Here is an 18,044-nt window from a genome sequence, read left to right as displayed (position 1 = left end):
TTTGTTAACCTAAGCATATAGCTGCATTCAAAGGTCATTTTGGAAGTGGTGCTTGATTTCTGTTTGCCTTCCTAATTGTTTGGGAGAGGGATGGTAGCTATAACTTACTCTCACAGTTTCATGGTAGAGATAAATGAGTTTCTCCTCCATGAATGTTTCTGGGCACTGTTAATTGTGCAGTGTAGATGCTGCTTGGGATTTTGTAGAATGTTACCTTGTGTATCTTGGTACTTCTTATGGTACATATCATTAGGGAAAGGCCTGGCTCCGTAGTTAGAAATGATGGAGTGCACCCAATACAATCAAACTGCTGCAAGTCCACAGTGAGTTGAAACGAGTGAGCTGTTATGTGGATATCTTTGGTGAGCCTGCACTCACCCCTGCAGGCTGATGTAGCAGGATTGGAATGTCACAGAGTTAGTCAGGCTCATCAGACCCACTTGCTCTAAGCTCTTATTCATGGTGCTGACATGATCACATCTTATATTGGATGAGTTGTCGTGTCTGGTGTTTTCCCATTCTTGATGACACTTTGAGGCAGTTAAATGCTGCTGTAAAAATGCTGGAGTCAGCTGAAAGTATAGAGAGGATTTAGATAGGCAGAATGAGATTCCTCAAGTTGTTATTTGACCAAGTCATTGAGGTTAATGCTTCTCTGTCTACAATGGCACCATGGGACTTTATACTCCCAGAAATGGTCAAAAACCTTCATTACTTTTTTCCTGCTGAGAGCTGGCAGCTTCAGTGAGCACACCAACTGTTCAGTTGTGCTGGAACTTTGGGGCAGAGTTGAGCCAGAGGAGAGGAACCAATTACTGAAGTGCCAACTTGGGCATCACTTTGGGTTCCACCTGGAGGTCATTCTCCATGGCCTCACTTTGCAGGTGAGATCTGTCACAGTCACAGGACTGGGTGATGAATTTTGCAGCAGTGTGACAGCTTAAAATAACAGAGCAATCTGTTTGAATACTGAGGGTGTCTTGGGACACACAGGATTGTGCTTGTCTATGATTTATTGCACCACATAACTCTCCATATCAGATCTGCATGAAATTCAGTTCTTATCCTGGTGTAAGCTTGTGTTGTGTATGATCACAGCAAGTACCAGAATCATGTCTGTTAGAATAGCTCCAAGATGCTGCCTTCTTATCCACAGAAACGATTTCTTCTAAAAATTTAAACAGAAACATTATGGCCTTTGATTCTAAAGCCTTGCTAAGAAGAATCACACATTTTCCATAACAACTAAAATAAAAAGTTTATATAAAATTTCTCCCTTCTAAAGATTTTTTTATTTGAAAAGTACCAGGTCAAAATTGAAGTGTTTAATTTTGGGAAAGCTGCCAGCATTGAGTGGAGTATTCAGATCCCCATTTACCTCTAGGCTGTATCTGTTCCTGTCTCCAGGAGACACTGTTGTGCACTGTAGGAAAAAAATATTTCAACTAAATAACATTGTCTTTGTAAGGAAATGAAAGCTTAAGAGCACTCAAACTACAGCTCCTGGGGGGCAGTAGCAATAGCTAGCAAGAATTCTGAGGCAATTCCCCCCCTGCTTTTTCTTTTACATCTGCCTTCCTTCCTTCCTTCCTTCCCTCCCTCCCGCCCTCCCTCCAGTGAACTCAAATTCTAAGGTAGCCTTTGCATTCTGTATACTGGCAGATTTAACTGCTGCATTCTTGTCACAGAACATTTAAATATTCATGCTGCCTTTAATTTTAGTGCTGAAAGACTGTAGTGGGTACGATGATGCAGGAATTTGGGCTCAGAAAATGGAAGATTTTTTTAATGCTTCGGCTACATGTGAAGGTTTATCAGCCAGACTCCAAAATGAGCAGAACTGACTGAAGTACTGCTTTAAATTATCTATTTCAGTAAATACTCAGCCAGGATCTTCAAATGGCTAAGCATACAGCTGGTGTCTGATGTCCAGAATGTGGGTCCAGAAATGCAGTTTATTCAGGATGAGAACAGGTATTATAGATCAATAGTACTACACTATACACGTATATACACGTCAGCAACTTTCTTTGTCTGAATTGCCAAAAGCTAAGGTTAACAAAGAAACATGTTAAAAATCATCTTATGGTCATTCCAGGTTGGATCTAATTACATTTAAGGAAATTTTAGCGATTTATCTGTGTTTCTTATTTCCCTGTGTGCTGTCAGTAGGCAGCCTGTCCCCTCACTGCCAGCATCTGACTGATTAATTGGTTTCTTGCTTGATCTGTTTTCTATTTTGTTTATGTATAACTTGTTCTAGTGCTTTCCCTTTTTAATATGGTAGCATCAAATTTGTTTAAGGTCTGTGAACTAATGTGGATTAAAAGTCAAGCAGCAGCAGCTCTAATACATAATTGATTTACCAGTAGGGCACAAGGCACTGATTCTCGTTCCTAGATAGGAAATGCCTTTTTTTGTCCTATGCTGATAGCCTGAGCTCTTAAATCTATGTTAAAGTGAGTAGACTACTGGAAATTGCCCAATTATCCATGTTAATATTTTTTTAAGAGATTAATTTACTGTTTGAGGCATAATGATTTTTATACACAGACACACATGTTTGACATGTTCCTTTTAGATTTCAGTGTGGTTCTGTTCATTGGCAATTGAAGTTGTCTTCTGTCTAGAAAATGTCGTGCATTTTGAGTCTGTATCTTCTTCCTGCTGTGACCCCACACCTGGTAATACCTAACAAAGATGTTGCTTGCTTAAACTACTTTTTTGTACAGGTGCAAGAGCTTTGTGACACGGTCTCAGCAGCATCCATTTGTGAATGGATAGGTTGGAAGAGACCATGTCTGCTTATATTAGCATTGGCTCTGATTTTATTTCAGCTCGTCTTGTGTTGCTGAGGAGCGATTCTTGCCTGTTCAGTTAAGCGGAGGTAGAAGCTTGCTTACGGTTTCATGTTTAATGATACTCTCACTGAAGTGAGGAGCTGTGTATTTTCAGCCTCCCTCTGAGGTACACACGGAGGTCTCAGCAGGGGCCTTTACAGCTGCAGCCTGCACGTCGCGGATGGCGGCCGCACGGCCGTGGCGCTAATATAGCATGGATGTGCCGGACAGCACGACACGATGCCTTGTGTGGGGCTGATGGATGGGGAGCAAGAGACAGCCAGCAGGGCCTCTCTGCCTTCCATTCAGTCCACTCACGCATGCCATATGCCATCATCCCTGTGCTGGGGATTTAATTCTCTGAGTAGCATCAACCACTAGCGCTGGAGTGACAGGAGTAGAGGAAAGCAGAAAATTTAAGCCATGCTTCAAATCAGAATGTGGCTAAATCAGAAAAGTAGAATGGAAAGTGAGACAGTGCCAATGCCCTATTTTCTGGAAAAATCCCTTTGCCCAGGATTCTTCTCCTGGGAAGCTCAGAAGCCTCAGAGGAAAAGGAAAACAATAATTATCTGATTCGCTTCTCCTGTGTTTTGCTGCTTTGGAATGTGTTTGGACATTGTTTACCAACAGGTGATTGTTTCATTGGTTTCATGTGAATTGTTTTGACTTATTGGCCAATCAGGGTCAAGCTGTGTCGAGACTCTGGAAGAAATCACAAGTTTTCATTATTATCTTTTTAGCCTTCTGTAAGTATCCTTTCTGTATTCTTTAGTATGGTTTAGCATAGCATTCTTTAATATAATATAGTATCTTAAAATAATAAATTAGCCTTCTAAGAACAGGGAGTCAGATTCATCATTCCTTTCTTCATCTGGAAACCCAGCAAATAAAATAAGGGAGGGAGGGAGGATCTTTTTTGCATACATTCTTACACTTCCAGTAGGTTACACTGGTCTAGTATATTGGATTGCACTTAAGATGCTACAATTTGAAAAAGGTTTTAGCAGTGGAGCAATAAACATTTTGCAATCTCTAGTTATAAACATCTGAAGATGTTACATATGCAAAAGCAGTATCTTTGTAAATAATGCTATATTTTAAAAAAAGACATACTTTCAATTGCAACCACCCTTTGTTATGTTGCTAGAGCTAAGAGCAGAGCAGCAAATTGTCAGTTTCAAAAAGGAAATTGAACTTCTTTCCTCGAGGTGTGGTTAATGAATGGAGTTAATTTGACTGTTGCTGACTTTCCCTGCTCTGTGAGCTGCCGGTGTTGCCCTCTGACATTTCTGAAAAGGTGGGCTCACTGGTGGGTGCCAGAACTAGGGAGGAAGCTCATTCCCAGCCTTTGGAAACTGAACTTGTTCAGTGTTGTGAAGACAGCTTTGGCAGTGGCTATGTTTTGTTCCTGTTTCAAAGAGTGTGATGTATGAAATGTCAGGGTTTGCAGGTAGGGTAAGCCTATGTTTAGGTGGAGAAAGCCAAGCACATTTTTGACAGTAACTTGTTCAGATGAGTGACCTCATCCAAGCCAAGAAGCTTGAGTAACTTGAGTGTAAATATTAAAATCTACCAGCAAATAATTTTTTAATTGCCTTTGTGGAATCTGTCATCACACTGGTTACTTCTGCTGGTGAGGAATTTCAAAAATACCACAACTGTGGTAAGTGGTTTGAAAAATACCAGGTAAAAAGACTATTTAACCTCTGTGATTTTATGTTTTTCATCAGTGTTTTTTAGAACTGTGTGCTCTTATATGGTTTCCTTATATTCAGAAGGACCCTTCTGTGTTTGAGTTTGTTCCCTTGGCCTCTGATTCTGTCATTGGGCACCACTAAAAAGAGCTTGGCTCCAGCTTCTTATACCATCCCTTCAGGTGTTTATGTACATTGCTGAGATTCCCCTGATTTTTCTCTCCTCCAGGCTGGACATTCTGTCCATATGAGAGATGATCCAATCCCCGAGTCATCTTCCTGGCCCTTTGCCAGACTGTGTGCAGTATGCCTCTGTCTGCTTTGTACTGGGAAGCCCAGCACTGGACCCTGCATTCCAGGCAGTTTCAGAGTTGAGTTCTTTTCTCTGTTGGTATCCATGTGATGTGAGCTGAGGCTACTGTTGTTTTCTCTTGCTGAGAATACATTCATATGGGTTCCACTTTTATCTTAGCAAGAAGACATCTGCATTTCTGGTTTTGATCTCCCAATTCCTTGCACATGAATTTTCAAGAGTTTCAAAAGTGTGATTTTAAGAGAGATCCCACCATCACATTCCTTCATTACTGGCATATCCTGATAGCGCAGCAAACACATTAGCCTTGTCCTAGATATGTATGGTAAAACACAGAACTATTTATTTTCCCAGTTGTTGTGAATCTCTGGTTTTACTGGAAGATTTCCTCCATAGAAAGGGCATCTCTGTCCTCCAGAGACACCCATGCTTATATGGCTTTACAAAGACACGGGGCTGATGTCTGAAGTTAGAAATCAACAACAATGATTTATGGTCCTCTAGAGTAAAAACTTGAATGACAGTTCTCCCTCAAACAATATTGAACTCCCTGGACTCCCAGGCACATATTGCATGTGTGTACCACCAGCACTCGTTCAGGAGGGCAGAAGAAGAGGGAAGCTGGAGTCAGCATGCAGGAAATCATATTTTTTCAAGCACCTTTGTAAAGATTAAGTGTAGCTGAGCAGTTCAGACTAAGGCTTTCTTTAAAGCTGAAAGGCTGAAATAAATCTTCATTCTGTACTGTGACAAAGATATTGGAACACTTTTTGGAACTTGAATTAGATTTGTCCTGTGGGGAACTGACCTCTTGAAACTATGTATGCTGCATAGTTCATGATACCTCTACTCTTAATAAAATATAATACTTATTAATGGATCTTAAGTCAGTTATTCAATTTCCTCAGTAATTTAAAGCTTAATTATGCTGCATTCTAGATCTCAGTGGCTGTCCTCAGCTGATTTTTCTCAAATCACTATCACTCCAATTTTATGGTTCAGTTCAATTCTCAGGACTGTCATTTGCATGGAGTGACAGATTAAAATTGGATGGCTAAAATGATTATGGCTCTTAGTGCTTACTGCAGTGATGGAGATTGATTCCTCATAGTATGAGGAAACACATGGCTCATTAAATAACTCTTGAAACACTATAGTTTTCAGTTTATTGTATTGTTGTAAATTGAAACTTACAAAGGACTAATCCAATTTTATTTCATCTTGTCTGAAACTGAGAGTTGCATTTTTGGAGGAACTTTGAATAATGAATTTGTAGGCACCAGTTTAGAAGTTCTCCATTTCTAGGGGAGAAAAAGTGAATATTATGGTAGGAGAAATGGTATCTTTTAACTCAGTAACTTACTGGCATTGAATAGCTATGCAGTGCTATTTGAAAACATGCATTTTTGCCTCTGTGCAGGATCTTTTTTCACCTTATCCATCAGCAGACCTGTGTGCCCCATTGCTTGGACAGGTTCAGATTAGCCTCTTGCGAATTTTGACAGAAGTCAATCCCAAACTGAAAATACTTAGGCTGGGTCTGGTCCTAGGAAATTGTCAGCTGGAATGATATACGAAATTACATGGAAGGTACAGGATTTGGTATTTATTTACCCTATTTGAGTTTAGGTCTGCACCTAAAATTAGTCTTGACATGTGACTGTAAAACATGGGTCCTCCGTGCAGGAATACTTTCTATTTCTCTTTTCCTATCTTCCTGTGAAATTTTTGAAAAGGGGCTAGAAAAGGAACAAGATGAATGGTTTTCTCCCGTGGATCACAGTAGTACTTGATACCTCCCCCGAATTACTTTTTTATTTAATTTCTTCTGCTCCTCGCTTTTATCTTATTTCTGTGGCTTCTGCCTTGCCTTGTTTCTTTCAATCCCCATATTAACGTTATCCTAAAATATCCCTTCATTCCCAGGTGCTGTTTAACCTGCTTATATTTGAAAGTGGTCAGGTACAAGGAAGGGGGGTGGTATCTGATAGCTACTAATGCTCCTCTTTGAAGTGTCCTCAGGCCTGTGGGAAGCTTTCTGCATGATGAAAAGCATCCTGACAGTAATCCTGTGGTCAGCAGTTTGGCAGAGACCAGGGGCTGTTTGGACAGTCTCACTGACAAAAAGAGGGCGATTTCAGGACCGGGGTAGCACGAGCTGAGATGCTGGTGTGGCATTTCAGCTCTTGCTATGCAGTCCCTGGCCAAAGACTTCTGCCTTCGGGAACTGGAGTATGGAATCCTTTATGGACATTTTCCACATTATTTTCCACGTTATTTTTATTCCACCAGTATTATGAAAGTATTGCTACTGTATTTAGGCACAGCAATTTGCAGTATAGTGTTGTTTTCTCTTTGTCTGTAATCTTAATCTAATAAGACATTCACAAGCTGCCTGGAAAACAGACTTTTTTTTCCCTATGGGAATAGAAGAAGTCACCATCTGATAATTGTCTATTGTAAAGAATGATTTTCATCACAGGGTAGAAAACAGACTAGAAGAACCTACTTCTGCCCTCCTTCTTACTCTCTTTTTGGCTTTGCTTATTTGGAAAATAGCATCAGGCTGTAAAAATGTTTGGGTTCCTTTCCTTCTTTTTAATATCTCACATTTCAAAATAAGTGTTAGAAAAGAGGCAGTGCTGATAGTTGAAAACAGTACTGTCCTTGAAAAACAGCATTTTGAATTTCTTCTTTAAAATTATAGCCTTCATCTTCAAGGTTTAAACTAAACAAATAGGGCAAGGACCAATGTTCAAAACCCCAAGCCCCCACCAAAATTAAGAAAAATTTCTAAAAGAATTTCCAATTTCTAATTAAAACTTAAATAAGATCAAAATCTACTGAAGATAATTTGTAAAGAAATAAAGTAATTTCTAATTAAAATGAAGGTTTTACACAAAATACTTTCTTTATCAAGCCCTCCTAATTAAAAATTGGAGTGATATAATCCCTTTATAAAGCACAAAATCTATGTAGGTTTTAAATCTTATTATATTTATATATAAACATGCACACACATACAGTCAAATGAAATTTAAATCCCACCTAATTAATTTAAACAATATATAATTTTTATGAGTAGCATATGAAGTGCAAGGTAGAAGGCTCTTTGAAATTAAAACAGATACTTCAATAAAAAAGCAATATTCTCACTGGATGGATACTATCTCTCTTCTCATTTCATTCAACTTAACATATTTCTATATGAGTTGTAAGATAAAATGACTAATAGAAATGAAAAGGACTGCCAAAAGTCAAATTGCTTCATTGGAAGCTTCTTAGCCAAATGACAACATCCAGTTCTAGATAATTAAATCTTATTTTGTAGGAATATCACTGAATGATGCAATTTGCCTTTAGGTACTGTCCTTTTGGTTGAACACAGTAACAAAAATTTATTTGGGCACTTTTTGTTTGTCTTATAAATGGCTCAACATTGTGTAATAAAAATGAAAAGCTCAGACTAGGAGAGAACAACACGTTAGTCTTACAGAGGGAAATCACCAGTGCAGCTGTTCAAGCAAAATTTCACCACCTGAGTCTTCTTTTTTGGATCTGAACCTTAAAAGCACCTTAACAGAGAGGTACAGAGGGAAGGTCTCCTATTGTTAGACAAGCTGAAGCTTAGCTTCTTTTGAATTTACTAATTTTCTCAAAAAGAGTTAGGGTGCCAGTCTTGCTGCATGTTTGGTGATTCAAAGCTGTCTACCAGCTTCCAATCTAGTTGTGTTCCTGGTCAGCTTTCTCCCCTTTGTTTCGTTGTCAACATTGTCCTTTGTTTTGAAAGGTTCTTTCCTCACCTGTTATTTATTCTCCCTGGTGTGTTCAGCATCTGTTTCCTTAAAGAAATCCAATCCAAATTCTTTCAGATTTTCAAAGATTCACTTTCCAGTCTCCTAATCATCCAATCTCATCACTGGTTCCAGTCATGTCTTGAGTGTAGGTGATCAGTCTTGACATAAAATTTGTTTCTTTGAGGCATTGCAAGTACTCATGTCATGGATGGATGCTGGCAGGAAGTTTGGTATTAGGAATGCCTTTTTCTTTCCTACCTTTGGTGAAATTTGCAGTTTGGTAGCTAGATGGGTATCCTTTCCTGATGTAGGTGGCTGTGACTCGTGGTTCCTCTGGTAGTTCCCCTCTTGGATAAGAATGTGAACTATTCCTTCTAGTCAGGCTTTTCTTTCCATGAGTTTCCATAGTTTTCTCTCTAACATGCTCAAAATGAAGTTTAGTTGTGATGCATTTTGTAGACGACAGAATGTTGCAGTTTCTAGTGGAGCTTTCCATTATGAAGATACTATTTTGGTTCATTACAATAATTTTTTTTTTTTCTCCCTGAAGCACTTGACTTAGCAGAAAAGCTAAAGGAGGACTAATGTATTATCTTGAGGAATAAGTCTTAAGTCAGTTAAGATATAGATAGTTTTGTATGCTTTCTTTGAACTTGCAGTTTTTGTTATGAAGATACAGCTGCTGCAGTTCTGACTTTGTAACTTCTTGTCGTCTGCAGATGCAGCACCCTGAATTCATCAGAGCACTCAAGTGCAGCCTTAAGTAAAGGGTGTGAGTGTATTCATTATGTTTGTCTAGACTGTCCTTTGAAGGACGTCTCTAGACTGTCTGCAAAAACAGTTTCACTGCACATAAGGACAGCAAACCCTCAGAAATAACCCCAGAGCACACATGCCCAAGCACTCTCTTGGTGTTAATGTGACAAGATGTGTCCAGACAGTCTGTTTACTGTAGATGTGCAGCATACTTTCAAGGATCTGATGACAATGGGCTGCCAAAGCACCTTTGGGCACACAGTGGACTCAGCAGTTTCTGAGACTACACTTCTAGAAGCTGTGCAGACAAATTTGATTACAGCACTGAGGTCAGCTAGGAGGGCTGCTTCATTAAAAGTAGACCTCAGCGATTTAAATGTCGACATGATGTTCAAGGAGTGAAGAATGCTGTGGCCTTTAAGAAGCTCTTTGATCTTTTGCATTTGGTAAAGATGGATCATATGATAACAGTCCTGATACCATTCAGACTCACATTGGTTTTCAGTAGGAATTTGGCACTTTCTTCCCATAAGTTCTGTTAAAAATGTCATATACTGGTTTTGCTGTTACTGCTTGTGCTGTAAGAGTTCCTTAAGGCCAGAGTAGAGCAGGGCACCCTCAGTGAAACCCTTGGAGCTGGCTCAGGTGATGGCTGAGCCCAGCACAGGGTGGAATGTGGTGACTGGCAAGTGGAAACCTGGCTTCTTTGTATGTGCCAAGGGTGGTAGCAGGCAACAGAAGCTGGGTCCTTGGAGAGAAAGCTTGTAAAGATAGTTTGTATAAATTATGTTTGGCAGAGAGAGTAGAATTGCTGTGCTGTGAGAGCATAGAACCATTTCAGAAGAGTTGGAAACCCAGCGAGGGAATGTTCTGTGACACTGCCAGTGTGCTGGTAGTCCCCCAGTGCTGCAGACAGTAGTGTAGGGGTGTGCCTCTTCCTTGGCTGCCTGTTAGTTGTCACTTGCAAGCCTCCTGTCATGGGGTCTGTGCTCTCTGATAATAACTTCCTGCTTGTCTGTGTCTGTGGCATGGCCATGTCACAAGCTGTGCTCACCAGAGAAAAGAAAAAGTTATGTTCTGCTGCTGAAACATAGGTTACAGTGAATGTGAAGAAAAATCCACCCACTGTGTAGACATAATTAGTTCTTTTTTGCTGTTTGGTAATACCCCATCAGATTTATTACTTTTCCAGTCAGAAGCGCAGCTCACTTTACAGCTGATCTCCATTTCTTGCTGTTTTCTGGCAATGGATTCCTTTTACTTAGAATTCATGTGATTCATGGGTTACAGGCTCATCTGTTGAAGTGCAGTGTGTCTGCAGAGGCAGTTGTGACTGCCACCATGCTTGTAACCTAATCTACATAAATCCCCAGAAGAATCACTGATTTGAAAGAAATTCCTACCTGCTGTTTGTGTAAGGATGACCATCTGTCTGGCAAATCCCCATGTGGAAATCAGGTACATCTGAGAAGAGCAAGACAACCTTCTGACACCTGTTTCTCCAGCAGATGTAGTTGCTTATTCTACTTTTTTATTTTTCAGCAGGTGCTTTTGAGATTTGCTTTTGGATCTACTTTCAGCAGCTTTTGAATACTAGTTTAAGCACTGTGTTCAATGCAGGATCATTCAGACCAAATCACCCTTTCTCTTTTTTGGTACAAATTTATGGTGTAATTAGGACCTGCTTCTGAATCTGGGCACCTCAGTTTAGTCACAGAGACTGATAAATACCCATCTTCTTTAGTTCCAGAAAATGCTTTCAGAATTTCTGGGAAACACTGAAACAAACTGGCTTTTAAGATCAAGTGTCATCTTCTGTTTGAGGATCATTCCACATATATTGGTGATCCTCCATGTAAATGGTTCCCAAGATGCAGGAAAAGATAGTAGATGTGTCAAAGTGGTAGTTTTTAAGGATAATCTTTTTGTCTGCTGGAAATTTTATATCTTTAAAAAGATACAGAATATTCTGAGGCCACATTAGAATACAAATGCTGTTGGCAGTCTGCTCTGAATCTGTGTTTGTGCATGCCAGTTTGCCTACTGAGATGTTCTTATTCACAAATTATCCTCAGTTTCTGTGTGACTCTCAGCTCTGCTGAGATTTCTGCAGCTCTAAGTGTATGCTCTTTTGTGCATGGTATGCATCATGGAGCACCTGCTATCTTTGCTGGAGAACCAGCTGTGATAATCCAAATAAACACAACCTTCTGTAGATGAATTCAATCTCCTGTAACTAAAGGTTAAGGTGTCATCCGGTGATTTATCCTTCCCAAATGGATTTGTTGAATCACTATGATACAAACATAATTTACTACCTTTTGCACATCATAACTGTGTCCTCAGAATGGTGTTTGGGGATTTACAATACTGAACAGGGTGAATTATGTGTCAAATTATCAACCATCCTGTTTGACATTTAGTTAGTGCTGACAGGAATTGTGCATTTAGCAGAATGAGGCTTCTGAAGCAGTCTTTTGATAGGATTGTTTTCTTTCAAGGCTGCTGTTAATCAAAAGTTTCAGGAGAAAAGCTGCAAAACAGACCATTGATTGCATTGACTTGTGCTCTGGCCAGCCAGATGTGAATAGTGTGTGTTGTGGTTGTCATCCTCCCTGTAAATTATTGTCAAGGTGCTGCCTCCTTGATGGAAAATCCAGCAAGCTGTTACAATTTGAAGGCGAGAGGTACCTTGCTGTAAAGAGCCCCTGGGTTAGGCATGCCTGACAGGATGTGAATGGATCTTTGGAGAGGAGTAAGCAATTCGTACTTCGTTATTCCCACAGGTCTAAACACATTCGCAGAACTAAAAAGGTTCTGTGGATATGCAGACAGTTGCAAAGTATATTCCTATCTGGAAACATTTAATGAAAGATTTCCTTCCTGCAGTTTCTACTTTCCTTTTGTGACAGTTCTTGATTGGCTGGAATAGTTTATAATTCTTTTCTTGGCCATTTTGTTGGCATGTGCTGTATGACCCTGTGCTTCAAGCGGTGCTTTGCAGATTATGCTGAGGCTGCTGGGTGCTTCTGTAGGGCCTCCTCTCTTGTCTTCAGAGAAGGCAAAATAGGTCTATTAGCACAAAGCACCATGTCAGACCATTTGATTGCCTCCTTTTGAGCCTTTGATCCCCGTGGCACAGACCTGAATTTGCCTTTATTGCATCCACATAGGAGGAGGAAGAGAAGAGGAAGAAGAGGAGGTGTAGCTGGAAAGGATGTCCTTGTTTGTTACCTGTATGGTCAAGCAGGAGCTGCTGCTGCAGTGAGGAACCTGGTTGTGATCTAAGTGACTGCCATGACTGCCTGTGCTGTGTCACCTGTTGAATTAAGCTTCGAATGAAAGCTATTAATTTAGGAAGTCTGTATAAGTAGGAGAAGGTTCTTCACTGAGAAGGTTCTAAAATAAGCCATGAAAACAAAAGGGAGCATGCATCAACTGCACCTGTTTACGCCTCTTTCCTCCTTCCTCAATGGTGCAACTCTAGGAAACATAGGAGCTGGCTTACTGCATTGTTTGTGCATATGATCAACCAGGCAAAGACAAAATGAGGACAACACGAGGAATTTAGCAATTGTATTCCAGGACAGAGTGGCTGCCCTCCTGAAACTGCCAAACCCTCTGGCATATTCTCTTGACTTAGAAATTGAAAATGCATATCAGAATCTTTTCCTAGTGAGTTATCTGCCCCTTGTGATTTTCAGCAAGTGGAAAAGAAAAGCCACTGCTTCAATACAGATATGCTATCCTTACATTTAGGTTCCCAGAAGGCCTCTGACTATGTGACAAGAATTACTGTCATGGATATTGCATAACGGTTTGTGCATAATGTTTAATGCAGTCTCAGTTTTATGAAATATGGATAATATTGGAGACATTCTGAATAGTAGCTTAGATTTACATTTTCTTTTTAAGGAGGAAACGAGGGACTTTTTTAGCGCTCTTCAATGACATTAGAAGAGTTGAGATTGTTACTCTTAAGAATGAATAAAATCCATAGAAGTGGAAAAGAGGAAAATACATGGTATAGATGGATTGTAGGCAAATCATAAATGTTTGAAGAATTTCTGGAGGTAAGAAATGCTGTGCCTTTATTTGAATAGCAAAACTATCTCAGAACACTTCCTCCACACTTTGTCCAAGGTGTGTTGCTCCTTGGTGTGGAAGATTGGAACTCAACTAAGAGGACACAGTTTTGAATAATCTTTCTTCTTGTTAAAGGTTTATTATTACGATAAAGGCATTCAGGAAAAAAAAATGGTATTCGATGCATATGCTACATATGTTAAGAATTGGCTCAAATTTTGTGTGTTTGTTTTGTGACACACAGGACAGCTTTCCAGCTCGGTTTGGAGGAATACATTTCGTCAATCAGCCGTGGTATATCCATGCCCTCTACACTGTTATCCGGCCCTTTCTGAAGGAGAAGACACGAAAAAGGGTATTCTTCTTTTTAATTGTCCTTTTTAATTGTCCTTATTCTTCTTTTTAATTGTCCATTTCCTGGCAGTCGACATCAGCAGATGCATCATACTCTTAATAAAGTAGATTAACATGAGTTATCAGCTTGCTGTTGGTGGAAAATGTTTAAATATATCTGTGTTGTAAAGGGTACCTTCAACTATTTTAGAAACTTACACAACATTATCCTTTAAGGACACAGTCAAGCAGTGCGCTTAAATGTATTTTAAAATGTAAGCGTATGCTTGCTCCTGGGGGTTATATAAAAAATACTGCCAACACTGCAGTTTCTATTAGATTGTATTCAATTCAGTTCTGTTTAATTTCTGTTAAAATTATTTGTGTCTTTCTTTTAAAAACAGAGTTAGTGACTACAAAGTCCTTTCCTAGTGTGCTTTCCTTGACATTAGCATGAGCTAAAATACCCAGCTGGCATCTAGTAGTATTAGTTTGCAAATACTAATTTGAATGAAAACCAATAAAAGGGAATTTGTGTGCATGCATCTGTGCATATGAGCAGCCTCCGAGATGTTGCTGAATTTGTACCATTTGCATCAGTGCAATTAAATTAGAGCTTGGTGGTGATAGCGTATAGAATGATATTATTTCTGTAACAGGAAATTTGTCATCCAGGAAAACACAATCAACATCATGTACAATGGCACTACAAAGAACATGATGATATTTTTTTTCAATGGAATCAGCTCCTTAAGCAGCCTGTATTTTTTCTCCTCAAACACACTCTGCAAGGCCACAATGATCCTTGGTGTTGAGCAGTTTTTTACTGTCAGATTATGCTTGAGAGGCCTCTGGTATTTACAGATTTTGAACCATAGATCACAAAGCCTTTTATGTAATATCTGTTATAAATATGCAAATGAAGCCCCATTTTGCAGGATTCAGTTGCACTCTGTTGACTGCAGCTTCTGCAAAGAACATTGTAGTGCCAGATATATCTCAGGCCTTTTCAACTCAAGTGCTGCATATGCATAACTAGGGAGTAAAGTGCAGCTCATAGAAGGGTTACAGCATTAAAAATAAGTGACAAGGCAGTTGAACGTGGAGGCTTATCAGTTAGCATCTAAATTTTTATTTAGACACCTGAATCAATGGCATATATTTTCAGAAATGCTGACTTTTTACAACTGTTTTTTGTCAATACCAAATGCCTATAAAAAGTAGTCAGGTGGTAAATATTGATTTGCAGTTCTAAACTTAGTGTCAAAGTGTGAAAGTTAGGACCAGCACATAAAATTTAAAATCAGCTTTAAAAAAATTATTAGATGCAGAAAAATGATTGGGAAAAAACCCCTCAAATCCAAAAGAATTATCTTTACATTTTTTTATCAGGCTCATTATTTATCCATTGTTTTTATCCTGAATTATTATGTATTTTTTTAATTTGTCATGTAGATTTGCAAGTGGTAGTTAGATTCAGATAGATGCAGTACTAGGCATATATAAAAACAACTGCTAAGAAGTGAAACACTTAGCTGTAAAGGCCCCTAAAGCAAATAACTTTCAGCATTAATAAATGTTCTTACACAAAAGGATAAATTCCTTTCTGAGATGGAAGAAAATCACTGGTTTTGCACAGTCATGCTAACTTTCCTGGGTCCACAGCTGACTGGAAGGTGGTCTGAAGTAAGCACTAGAAGACAAGCATATATTTGGTCTTTGTCTTTCAGCCTTTTGAATTTAACTCTTATAAATCATGCTAAGGGTGTAGCTGCTCAGAGGAGTCCCTGCAAGCTGAACTGAAACATGAAAGATCTCTGGGGGGAAGCACTAAACATAAACATAAATACAAGTATTGATATCACACTATACTAATATACAGATATATAAGTGTAAAGTATATATGAATATCAGTCTACCAAAACATTGATGGAATATATCAAATAGTCCATCAGCTATTCCCTCAGTGTTGTCACAGTGGTTTCCTTTTATTACTTACTTCATGTATTGTCAAGTATAAATTGAAGTTACTGGTATGGCTAGATTAAGGAGGAAAATATTTCCAGCACTGTTATCATTACACTGCACAATTTATCTTATTTATAGAGCTCATGGCTACATGCTGAAACTCCATATATATTCCTTGTTGTATATGGTGAATATTATTTTTATTCATTTGTTGTAATTTAATTTATTAACTTAATTCACAGAATTAGGGAGAGAAATTGACAAGAGATTAACAAGGCAGTTTGTCTATCTAATATTCTGTCCATCTAGCTACCAGACACCAGTTCTTACCTGTAAACATTTAAAGTTATTTATGTTTTAATCACTTTGGAGATTTATGAACACAGTATGATCATGCTTAAGGCAGAGGTGATGTGTCCTTTCCTCTGTGCTAGCACAACCAGAATGTTTAAATTGTACAATATCTTCCTAATAATGATGATGTCATTTGGGTTTCAATGTTTTTTGGTGATACCCCTGTGTCTTTACCTGCATGTATACATACAGATATTCTTGCATGGTAACAACCTCAACAGCCTGCATCAGCTCATACACCCTGAGATCCTGCCTTCAGAGTTTGGAGGAATGTTGCCCCCCTATGACATGGGCACGTGGGCAAGAACTCTGCTTGACCATGAGTACGATGATGACAGTGAATGCAACGCGGACTCCTACAACACTCCTGCAAAGGATATAGAAAAGGACCTCTCTCCCAAATCCATGAAAAGGTGAGTTAAAGGTACTGCTGTCTTCTAGTATTGCCATAAGGTTAACATTTGCCTTCTTCCTCCTTTATGAAGCTGTAGGTAGTTCAGTCTATCATATAGGAAGACAATTTGTTTTTTTTTTCCCTTTCTTAAAAAGATCAGTGTTGATGAGAGATCATGGCCATGACTATTACATGTGTGAGTTGTGAACTCAGTGCAGCTGATTATTTCTGTGGTGCCATATAGGTTGTATACACAGCACTGTCTTTGGAGTAAGCTGCTATCTTACCTCAGCCTACAGTACTTATTAGAGAAACAATGCTAGCTGGAGTGAGCCTCTGTGCAGAGGGTAAATTTGGGCCAGTTATCTTTCTGGGTGGTGATGTTAGCTCTTATCTTCTTCTATCTCATAGCCCTCTGCCTGGTACCCTTCAGCCTGTAGGTGCCAGGACATTTATGGCATCTGAACCTTCAGTCACAGTGACTGCATGCCTGAGAAAACATGAGGAGAACCAGGACCAAAATCAGTGCCAGTTGTTATACTCAAGTCTGGTAAACATTCTGGCATTCTGATATTCTTCTCTTTGAGAAGGCACAGTGTAATTTCTTGGTGCATTTTACCATTCAAAATAAAGTATAGGAAGAGTTTAGTTACCTCTCCAGTAGCTATGGAAGCAGCGAGGTCATTAACTTGGAAGGGGTGAATCTGATCCAAGCTTGCCAGGGCAGTAGGAGAGAAAAGAGTAAAGATTACAACTGTGATAGGAAAGGTAGCAGAAAGGGCAGCAGAAAGGGCAGCAAAAGTCAGAGTGCTGTTTATAAGGGACAGGCCTAGCAATGGATCAGAAAAGAACAAACAAGGTAGAAACCAATATATATATAGTCATTAAAATTAAGTTAGGATATGCTAGGCTGAGGACCCAGTTTCAGGAGACAGCATGTGATACAGAAGGGAAAGAAACTCTGGAAACAGATCAAACAGGGTAAAATATTTTCAGATTTCTCAGCCAGGAAGATTATTTTGGCGGGAAAATATTGCCTAGACTGGGAAGGACAGTGTGGTTTAAAAGGGAGTTATTTTTGTGGAAACAGGAGAAAAGATAAGATTGCTATAGGAAATTTAAAAAAAAGAAAAAAAAACCAATAAAATTTAAGGATTTTGTGTTGAAAAAGCCTCCACTTTACTGAAGGTGGGAAATAGCAAGAAATTGGATAGGAATGAGCTAGGATAAGAAGTAAAAAAAGGTTCTGAAACTATATGACAGGTCTGCTGGTATGGGTGCAAACCTGGTCTCAAATTCCCAGTGAGGGAGCTTTGGCCATAAATTCCCAGAGCCTCCAAAATCCCCAATGCTCAGATATATGAAGCTAGAAATGTGTAACTAACACAATTAATGGAGAAAATGGGACAGTGAAAAAGAGCCAGGAGAGGGGAAAGGTGAGCAATACACTTATATAGGATTTGCACATAATACAAGAATTATGAGACAACAGAGGAGCTGTCTTAG

General features: G+C 39.2%; 1 protein-coding gene across 1 annotated transcript in view; it reads left to right on the top strand.

Annotated features, from left to right (window-relative positions):
• The window catches only part of CLVS2 (clavesin 2), a 56,004-nt gene that overhangs the window by 26,372 nt on the left and 11,588 nt on the right, over positions 1–18,044 (top strand). The window contains exons 3-4 of the mRNA XM_059842188.1: positions 13,734–13,844; positions 16,337–16,557. Of these exons, the coding sequence (XP_059698171.1) occupies positions 13,734–13,844; positions 16,337–16,557 (332 nt within the window). The remainder of the gene's footprint in view (positions 1–13,733; positions 13,845–16,336; positions 16,558–18,044) is intronic.

This window comes from Haemorhous mexicanus, chromosome 3, assembly GCF_027477595.1.
Source record: "Haemorhous mexicanus isolate bHaeMex1 chromosome 3, bHaeMex1.pri, whole genome shotgun sequence".
In the NCBI taxonomy this organism is placed as follows: domain Eukaryota; kingdom Metazoa; phylum Chordata; class Aves; order Passeriformes; family Fringillidae; genus Haemorhous; species Haemorhous mexicanus.
Note: the sequence above shows the minus strand (reverse complement) of the source record. Positions and strands in the feature narration are given on the sequence as shown.